The sequence below is a fragment of the Euleptes europaea genome, chromosome 1, assembly GCF_029931775.1.
Source record: "Euleptes europaea isolate rEulEur1 chromosome 1, rEulEur1.hap1, whole genome shotgun sequence".
Lineage (NCBI taxonomy): Eukaryota > Metazoa > Chordata > Lepidosauria > Squamata > Sphaerodactylidae > Euleptes > Euleptes europaea.
This window is the reverse complement of record NC_079312.1, coordinates 132,989,527-133,000,249: the sequence shown is the minus strand read 5'-3', so window position 1 is coordinate 133,000,249 and position 10,723 is coordinate 132,989,527. Positions and strand designations below refer to the sequence as shown.

Genomic DNA, 10,723 nt, shown 5'->3' with positions numbered 1-10,723 from the left:
GGCAGGTAGATGATGTGAAAGACCTCTGCCTGAGACCCTGGAGAGCCATGGAGAGGGGCTGTGGCTCACTTTGGAGAGCATCTGCTTGGCAGGCAGAAGGGTTCCAGGTTCAATCCCCGGCATCTGCAGTTAAAGGGACTAGGCAGGTAGATGATGTGAAAGACCTCTGCCTGAGACCCTGGAGAGCCATGGAGAGGGGCTGTGGCTCAGTTTGTAGAGCATCTGTTTGGCAGGCAGAAGGGTCCCAGGTTCAATCCCCGGCATCTGCAGTTAAAGGGACTAGGCAGGTAGGTGATGTGAAAGATCCCTGCCTGAGACCCTGGAGAGCCGCTGCCGGCCTGAGTAGACAATACTGACTTGGATGGACCCAGGGGGGTCTGATTCAGTAGAAGGCAGCTTCATGTGTTCATGTGGATGGCCTCCAGACAGGGGGATAGCTGGGGGAGCTTCCCGGCGGGATGGTGTCCCGCGGGCCTGGGGAGGATGCCCGACGCAGCCTTTGGTCTCACTCCTCCTCTTCCTCCGCGCTTCTTCCCAGGTTCGCGTCTCAGGCGCTGCGCCCGGCAGCAGCCCCGCTCGCCCGGAAAGCTGGCTCCGTGCGCCATGGTCGCCCACAGCAAGTTCCCCAGCGCCGGGATGAGCCACCCGCTGGACACCAGCCTGCGCCTCAAGACTTTCAGCTCCAAGAGTGAGTACCAGCTGGTGGTGAGCGCCGTGCGCAAGCTGCAGGAGAGTGGCTTCTACTGGAGCACCGTGACCGGCGGGCAGGCCAACCTGCTCCTGAGCGCCGAGCCCGCCGGCACCTTCCTCATCCGGGACAGCTCCGACCAGCGCCACTTCTTCACCCTGAGCGTCAAGACCGAGTCCGGCACCAAGAACCTGCGGATCCAGTGCGAGGGGGGCCAGTTCTCCCTCCAGAGCGACCCCCACAGCAGCCAGCCCGTGCCTCGCTTTGACTGTGTCCTCAAGCTGGTCCATCACTACATGCCCCTCCCCGAGCAGCAGCCCGGCGAGGCGCCCCACCCCAAACGTGCCTACTACATCTACTCAGGTGGAGAGAAGATCCCGCTGGTGCTGAGCCGCCCGCTCTCCTCCAACGTCTCCACCCTGCAGCACTTGTGCCGCAAGACTGTCAACGGGCACTTGAACTCCTACGAGAAGATGACCCAGCTCCCAGGTCCCATCAAAGAATTCCTGGACCAGTACGATGCGCCCTTCTAAGCGGCTTCCTGCAGGAGCAGCACACTATACAAGCACAAAACAAAAAAAAAAGGAATTAAAAAGCAGGACAGGGTGAACAAGGAAGTTACGGGGCGAAATCGAGCCTCCTTCTAGCTTGTGGAATAAGAGAGGGGAGGCAGTCTGGCCGGTGAGCCTCTGCCCGGCACAGAGACTGTCTTGCTTTGTTAGTACTGGAGCGTTTGCCAAGGGGGGGCTCTCCAGGAGAGATGGATGCTGCTGGACTATGGAACGTGGGCTGCTGCTCCTCGATACGATTGCCCTTGCCTGCTGCAACCCGCTCGAGACTTGGGTCTGTCTAGGGCTTACGGTGGGCATGAGAGAATGGTTTGCAACCTCCCTAAACCAATGGACAGTTTACAAAGAGCATTTTGTTTTGCTCTGCACTGGCCCTGCAACCACCACCTCTTCTAACCTCTGACCAAAACCATTCTGCAGACAATGGAATAAATGCACTGGAATCCAGCTAGTGCCTGAAGACTGATTTTCCTCCGTTTTAAGGGGAAATCTTTTTTTTTTTTTAAGAAAATACTTTACCTCTCTCATCCTCCTTGAGGGGCAGAGTCTTTGTTCACCCCAAGCCTGTTCCTCAAAGGGATGCTGCCATGCATTCATTCAAGGGACTAAGCCGCAGAATCCACATCCTCTTATCCCTTGGACTTACTGCTCATCACAGGGGGAGAATGCCATTCACTCTCTGGGCCATTACGTAAGCAAAGGAGGACACGCTTCTGAGAAGTTGCATCACTGCTTTGGGAACATCGAAATGGATGAGAAGAATGATCTAGCCATTATCCCCCGAAGTGTCGCTCTACTTTAGCTTCTCTCCCTGGACTGATAATGTCTTGCCTTCATTCTTGGGTTTCCAGTTCCTCAAAGAGTGGTCTCCCATCTACAGCAAGGATTGTGGATTTGTTTAGGCCCTTTAATCGCACTGAATAACTGAAACATACAGGAATGTAGCAACAACAGAATTACCTGGAACTCTTGTATAAGTCTGTTTGTTTTTGTTTTGTTTTGTTTTTTTTAAAAAACTGTAACCAAAATTTTATGTGTTCATTTACAAAAATTTTCCACATCAGGGTTTTAGAAGGGCAGATGAGGTTTTGTTTTTACAGAAAAGAAATGTTTACAGACCTGCCTAAAATCATTCTGTCTTTTATAAAGATTCCACCCTTCAGCCTTGCGGGCTGTTAGACATGCTTGAAGACTCAACCAAAAATCAAATGCGGAAGAAAACTTTGCACATCTATTTATATTTATATTCAAGGGATTTTGAAACAAAACATTCATTTAATTTATAATAAAGGGCACTATTTTTTAAGTGACATGCTTGGCTTTCATTTTATCTTTTCTTCCTCTGCCCCATTCCCTTCGCTTGGTAATGATATGTGCACCCCAACACAGTTCCTGGGATCCTAGTAATAACAGGGTTAGAAAAGTAAAGGAACTACCTGGGCTGCAATCCTGTAAATAAGCAGGTTGCTTCACTGCCGCTTACTTCCATGGGAGGGAAGCACCCACTCATCTTGACGGTGCAGTGTGGCATTATTGTAGGAAAGAAGGGAACTTGCCTGTTGGCTGTGCCAGGAGGGTGCCAGAGAGGAAAACACTGCTCTGTACCACTGAGCTGTTTCACATAGCACACTTGACACTGAAATTCACATTGGTGGCTTCATGCTAAAGCGCCGGGCTGGAAGAACAAAGGGTGGAGCCAGGTGGAAAGGTAGCAGACTGTGTCTTTGAACACTGATTGCCAATCAGATAGCTGTGGGGGAGGGGCAGTTTCTAATACATGTTGGGAAGTGCTAACCCATCCTCTGCCCGCTACACACATGCACACACTGTCGTTTTCTCCCAGGCAGGCTCAGAGATCTGAAATGAGACCCACTGGCTGCAAGGGGGGGGGGGGAAGCATTGGTCAGAGTTCAGCACCTCCTGCTAATAGAACTTCAAATGCATACCTCCTGGTGCATACATACGGTAAATACATACATCTGACCAATACACTCTTCTGGGACACACCCCTTTTCAGTGGGGGTTTTATGTTAAGGGTGGAAAAGATTTGCTCTGGTTTGCTGAGCTTAATGGCTGGGCCATTGGGCACTGTGATAAGATGGCTCATGTAGGTTTGGGAGCTGTTCAAGGGCACTGGAAAGATTTGAGGAGGAATGTGCTGGCTGTATGTCAACTCCCTCACAGTGTTTTCAGAAAGTTGCCTCCATAGCATTCATTATAGAAATGGTAGTAGAGAGGATGTCCTTTGATAGAATCCTGACCTTTCCCCACATTATGACTTCAAGGGTAGACAGATGCACTATGTTTTGGGCAGTGAGCGCTATGAGTGAATACGTACTTGTCCTTCTCAATACTGGCCTACCTTTCCCCGTAGCAGTGTCATTCTCCACAGTCACCCATTTTTAGAACAGTTAGATTTGAGACCAGTAGCATCTTAGAGACCAACAGGAGTTTCAGAGTTAAAGCTTTTGAGAGTGTCTCCGATGAAGGGAGATTTGACTCTCAAAAGCTGAAACTCTTGTCGGTCTGTAAGGGGCTACTGGACTCGAATCCTACTGCAGACCAACACGGCCACCCTCTAAAACTATTCTGTAAAAAGTTATTTCATCTGAAAGTGCATTGCCCAATGCTTTGCCAAGCAAGGGCATCCCCTTCACAGGGATGCCACCGGGCTGCAATCCCTGCCTTCACCTTGCTGTGCTAATGCACAGGCAACATTTTGAAAAATGACCATTGCAAATTACTCTCCTTCCAAATAGCGGCATGATTGTCCGTTTAAATTTGCACCACCCCTCTCGCTTTCTGTTGGAGTGCGTGGAGTACATGGGAGGATGATGTGATCCTGGACTGATGTTCTATTGTTCGGTATCCCAGATACAGGAGCAGGAGGCAATTCACTGTTTGTTCGATACAGGAAACCTTCTAGTTCTACCCACAATTATGATCAATTTATTATCCTATAGAAAATAGTGAACTGCCCATGCTCATGACATCCATCCCCTTGCCTACCTGCCCACTCCTGTTCACTGGGTGGCCATGCAAGCACATGGAGAGAAATGGACAGGGGGAAAAATCCATGAATATATATACATACTGCTTTATAAAAGCATGTGCTAAATATATATTGCTGGCTCTGGAATATGGTCAGGCAAGAATTGGAGGGGAGGATAATTTTGTTTAGGGGCTATGTATAAATTGTTGATAAAATCAGGAATCGATTGAAGACATACATGGGCAAATGAGCAAAAGTTGAATGCCTGTCACAGATAAATGTACATCCTATGAGAAATCAAAAGAGAACTATCACCCTGAACATTCCTTAGCAAAGTTGCCTTTTGAGTGTGCAAAACACACTTGTTGGGAGTGAGAGAAGCATGCTGCTCCAATATTCAACTCGCAGATGTGCATTGGGGGGGGGGAATGGAACAAGACTTCTCAAGGGACAGCAGGTCCATGTATCCCACATGCTTTGAGGTCAGGGTGGGACGCACCAGGTTGGAGGAAACCGGTCCGGTTTCTCCAAATACGAACAACGATAAAGCCCAGCTTTAATTCAGCCTAAAACCAATCTGTTTCCCTTGGGCTCCACAGAGGGAATAAAGCTGTCATTTTTCTATCTGGCAAACCTCCCGTGCCTTTAAATACGGAAGGGCGAGCCGCAATTCACCCCATGAAGCTTTCCCCCAACCCTGCTTCTCTATGCCAAAGGGTAACTATTCCAGTTGAATTTCTGCCTACGAGCATTAAAAGTAACGAGGGAGGGGGCAGCCCTATAAGGGTGGGGGAAGCAGGCGAGGGCGCCTGGTCCTGCGAGCTGAGTCCTGCTTGCTTGGCCTGGAAGGGCTGCGGCAGCCCTCATCCTCTCCCTCCTGGAAGCGGCTCCGATGGGGTGGGGTGGGGGGGGGAGGCCAAGCTGCGCAGGCTCCTGGCCCTGCCCCCGTCCGGCCCCTCTGGCCTATTGTCCCAGCCCTGCCAGGAAACCCTGATTCTCAGTCAAGGCAGAGCTATGTCAAGAATGTCCAGGCGGAGCCAAGCTGGTGGCGCCGTGCCAGGCCCCGCCAAAGCACATCCCGAGCGTCAATGCCATCTGATCCTGGACGGCACACCCCCCTCTCCTCCCTAGCCGGGATCTGGGTCTCCACAGCAACGGGATTAAAGGCTGGAATATCACTGTTTATTCTTTGGCCTGTGCCAGGAAACGAGAGGCCTCCTTTCTCCCTTACTCCAGCTGCCATGGGGGGGGGGGGGCTAGCATTCGTGGAAACTTTGCAAAGAGGCCTTCTTGTTTCATGGAAATGAAGTGATGGGGGCAGGGGAGAGCAAACAGAGGAGCCGGCTGGAGGGGAGCGGTGTGGGTCTCTTGACGTCTAGGCCCTCTGAGGGCACTCAGCCTGGCACGCCAGGGACCCAGTCACTTAGTACTGACTGATTTCTTCCAGAGAACCGGCCAAAATGCTTATACTGTTTGCCTGCCAAACAAAACAAGCCTTAGGTGTCCGTCATAGGATTCCCAACAGGACATTCACGGTAACCACAAAGTCACTGAAGAAGGCCGAGCCATACCCTCTCCCAGTGCTCCAGGCTGATTGGTAGAAAAACAAAGTTCTTATCATTTGTGCTCCACATCTCAGCACTATCTCAGCATACTGGGATTTTAGGTTCTCTGGTCAACCCCCAGTTATCCCTCCTCCTCTCCAGTTGCTTCAGGATGCAACGCACTGCTGCAATCAATCGGTGATTCAAAAAAGTCCGGGAAGCTTTGTGAATGCCAGTTGTTTCTTGGAACATCCCCCAGACAGCAATGACGTGCTGGACCAGAATCAAATCTTAAGCAGAAGTTTCACAAGCTTCATGCTTTCCCCAGAAACGTCTACAGTTCTGCATTACATAAGGAACTAAATGAATGTGTCACTACCAGTTCCTTTCCTTGCCTCTCTGCCGGAACTGCACCTGGTAAGTTTAAAGTCACCATTGTCACAGTTTACTGGATAGGACAGCGGGTGGACCGACTTGGCAGAACAGAGTCGTTAAGGCGTGGCTATGGTTCAATTGGCAGGAAACCTTCTATCCCAACAGGAAAGAATCTCCCCAACATGCAGGACGCCCGGTTCTTATCTGGTGCTTTGCAGAATTAACCAGTTCCTGTCACCTCATGTTCTGAGAAAGCAAAACAGAAACTCACCGAGGAGTGCAGGACTGTTTGGCTATCCTTTCACACACCACAGAATGAATGGCTCGCCACAAGCACACCTGAATTATGTTGTGAATTCAGTAAACCAAGGAGAAAGTTGATGTTCAAAGTAAACTGAATCACTCATCCATTATCCTGTTCACCACTTTATCCCATGATGAATTTGTACAAAACTGGCTAGGGCTTTGGGCCTAACTTTAGACAGTTTTGTGATGTACAAAGTGCCTTTGCTTCAGGGATGCTGTATGAGAAAGCATAAAACATAAAAGGCATTATGGTGTGTCTGTGTTGTTCACCGAGCTGTCTAATTATTTCAACTCACTGCTTATGTGCTCTGATTGAAAAAGGAATCTTAGTGTTTGCATGGAGAATGTTTTGATCAGCAGAGAAACGGTTGTTGCCAATCTGATCACAAGCCACTGTTTTAAATGTGTAAAGGAAGCCTGTTTAATCAAGAAATAAATGATATTTTATAATGTATTCTCGGCTGCCTACAGAATGCATAAGTTTCCTGGAAACTGGAGACATTAGCTGCAAGGTGCAGGTCACATGAACACATGAAGCTGCCTTATACTGAATCAGACCCTTGGTCCATCAAAGTCAGTATTGTCTACTCAGACTGGCAGTGGCTCTCCAGGGTTTCAGGTGGAGGTCTTTCACATCACCTACTTGCCTAGTCCCTTTAACTGGAGATGCCAGGGATTGAACCTGGGACCTTCTGCATGCCAAGCAGATGCTCTCCTGCTGAGCCACGGATTTCAACTTTTCTACATCTGAGACTTTTAATGACATCTGAAACAAGGGATCGTTTTAAAACCCTTTCCTTCTTGCTGTAAATCTTTCTCCTTTCCTTTCTCTTTTTTCTTTCTTTTTCCTTTTTCTTTCTCACTTCCTCTAAGAATTGGTGCGACCCAGCTCAGCTGGGATCACAACCCACACCCCTTAAAGATAATTAGCATCAGGGAGAACATTTCACTGTGCTATTAAAAGAGAGGACTGAATACCACCTTCTCAACCTGTGTAGTTTTAAAGAAACTTAAAAAAATCTCCAGTGCTCTCTCCTTTAAAGGACACTAGCCCTAAAAACACTGTCCTGAACTTCCCATTAATCAAAGAAGAGTAAGAAAAACAATGTGCAACACACAGAAAGTGTTAGATAAAGGAGTGTGGGGGTGGAAGTTCAGAAGCAACACCACAAGATCATACATTCTCCCCCGCACACACACACTCACACAATTGCAGCAGTTATCAGTGCCTGACTAGGACATCATATATCAGCCCTGTAGAACATCAAAGCTTGCTCACCCACTCTCTCTCTCATCATCCATCACCATGCTTGAGACTTTAACACCAATAATAGTTAGCAATGTAATATTTGCTGATTAATTAGATTAATCAATTAAATATTTTGATTAGTTAAAATGATTTCAATTAATCAGGCAGTAAAGGTTTTTTTTTTAATGGTAAGTATTTACCGTTCAAGTAGTTACAAAAAACTCAAGTATCATCTTGGAAAAGGCTCCCTCTCTTTCTAGCAAAAGGAAATATCTGTCCTAAGATGGTGCCTGCCGTGACATGTATGTATAATATAAAAACAAATGATTGCTTTTTCCTTCTGAAGTATTGTTTACTCATATTATACATATTATAGTTGTATAGAGATCCGCCTTGAGTCTCAGCAAGAAAGACGGACTATGAATTATTAACTTTATTTATAGCCCGTCTTTCTTGCTGAGACTCAAGTAAATAAATCTAAACCATTAATTATTCAATGAATCAACTAAAATAGATCCGATTAATCAGCTGAGGTTTCTTTAATCAGATGGCAGCCTAAATTGGATGACAGCTACCTCACAGCAGTACCTAAATAAAGATTACTGCAAGCCACATTTAATGCTGTGGCACGGCTTATGTGAATTCACCCTCCGCAGCAGAGCCAACAATTCCTTTCCCCTGCTGCTGTCACCCAGTTCTTCCTAGGTACATTCTCATGGCTCAGACTGGCCATTTAAGACAAAGCAGTGAACACGTTAACATCCATCCTTTGGACAGGAAGTTGTTAAAGTAAACCCATGATAAATGAACAGTGTTACCCAAGAATGGGATGGGGTAAAACTCACAAGCTTTTTCAGGAATAGGTTTGTAGTGGATTCGAGGAAAAGGCAACTGAAACTTCTGTGTGGGCTGAAGTGACTGTCTGTTCACCCACTTTTCTGTTACTAGAAAAAGAAACATCATTTAGGAGGAAACAAGTGGTCTAAAAACTCCATAAGTTAAAATGTCATGAGGAATGACCTCTTTGTTGTCTACTACCATGTGACAGGAACAGAACATGAGATTTGGAACAGTGTGGATTTGGTGGGAAGGCTGAGAAGAAAACAGAGAAATATACAAGCAAAACCTCCTTTTCTTTATTTTCTTCCAGATTAGTAGTGGAGGGAGGGATAGTGCAGCTTGATTCTGACCTGGTATAAAACTATTTTTAATGTATCTCCAAGTACAAATGCTTTAGTGAATATGCTGGCCGGCTCCCATCCTAGGGCTACTTTCTGCAAAGTGACTTCATGCGATGGGGATGGTAGAAAGCCTTTCCTTTCTTAGTGAAGATGTCTGAACTGCCTACATCCATCTCAAACGGTCATGAGCTCTCTGAATTTATTTAAATATAATTTGACAGTTGTCCAATATTTACACGTGCCCTTAGTTCTTGCAGCTACCTGCCCTCCTCTCTGCAGCCACAATCACTTTCTTGAGCCAAGCTACTTAAGTCATGTCCACGGTGAACATTTAACATATCTGCCTTTTACTCTGCAATCCTAAAACCAGACTACATAGTCTTGCAGCAAGGAAATGGTACAGTTTAAAAAAAACAAAAACGAAAAACTCTACAGCATAAGTCCATAGGGACATCATCAAAAGCCACCAATTATGGAGCAGCATGGTAAGGACATCATCATCTTAGCCATGTATAGAAGAAGCCAGCCAACAAATACCAACACCAGCACACACCCCAGCTCTGGACATTTCTGGCCACTATGTTAGCATAGTGTTTTACGTTGGTTACTGGAGCATACAAGAGAATGTCAGAAGAAAATCAGCTTGTGTTTCAAAGATTACATCAAAGCTTTTGACTGTGTGGATCACCAAAAGCTATGGCTGGTTTTAAAGGAAATGGGTGTGCCACCACATCTGATTGTTTTGATGCACAGCCTGTACTCTGGACAAGAGGCTACTGTTAGGACAAAATATGGAGAAACATAGTGATTTCCAATTGGCAAAGGTGTTAGACAAAGATGTATTTTATCTTCCTATCTCTTCAATCTGTATGCAGAACGTATTAGGAAAGCTGGATTCGATTTAGATGAAGGTGGAGTGAAAATTGGGAGGAGGAACGTTAACAATTTGAGATACGCTGATGATACTACATTACTGGCAGAAAATAGTGAAGACTTGAAACGACTACTACTGAAAATTAAAGGAGAAAGGGCCAAAGCAGGACTACAGCTGAACATCAAGAAGACAAAAGTAATGACTACAGGAGAATTACTCAACTTTAAGGTTGACAATGGGAAATGGAAAGTGTTCAAGACTTTCTATTCCTTGGCTCCATCATCAACCCAAAGGGAGACTGCATCCAAGAAATCAGAAGGAAATTGAGACTGAGAAGGACAGCCATGAAGGAGCTAGAAAAGATTCTTAAGTGTAAGGATGTGTCACTGGCAACCAAGATCAAGTTAATTCATGCCATCGTATTCCCTATTACTATGGGTGTGGCAGCTGGACAATGAAGAAAGCTGATAGGAAGAAAGTAGATTCCTTTGAAATGTGGTGTTGGAGGAGAGTGTTACAGATACCCCAGATTGCCCAAAAAAACCAAATAATGGGTTATAGATCAGATCAAGCCTGAACTGACCCGAAATAAAATGAGATTAAGAAGAATAGAATGAGATTAAGAAGAATAGAATGAGATTAAGAAGAATAGAAATATTGGCTGGCTGACCTATAATCAAATGATTATGAAAATGCGACAAGATTGTTTCCATCAGGGGAAGATAAGAAAGAACACTGAGTTTGAAGATTTAATTAGTAAAGTTACGGATCATATTTTGGGGGAAATTTATAAACTTTTACTTAAATTTGAAACAGAACAAGAACAAGTCAAGACATTTATGATAAAATGGATGGAAAATTTTAAAAAGGAGATAACATTGCAGCAATGGGAAAGACTTTGGACCAAGTCAATTAAATTCACGGCCAGTAATAATCTATGTGAGA

At 45.9% G+C, this 10,723-nt stretch overlaps 1 protein-coding gene across 1 annotated transcript; it reads left to right on the top strand.

Moving 5' to 3' along the window:
* The first annotated feature begins 541 nt into the window (after positions 1-541).
* Positions 542-1,262, top strand: SOCS3 (suppressor of cytokine signaling 3). Its single transcript, XM_056861449.1, has one exon. The coding sequence runs from the start codon at positions 604-606 to the stop codon at positions 1,219-1,221; it is 618 nt and encodes a 205-aa protein (XP_056717427.1). The 5' UTR covers positions 542-603; the 3' UTR covers positions 1,222-1,262.
* The last annotated feature ends 9,461 nt before the right edge of the window (positions 1,263-10,723 follow it).

What these genes read in the sequence shown, in the direction of transcription:
- SOCS3 (XM_056861449.1), top strand. Translation starts at nt 604, where the DNA reads ATGGTCGCCCACAGCAAGTTCCCCAGCGCCGGGATGAGCCACCCGCTG.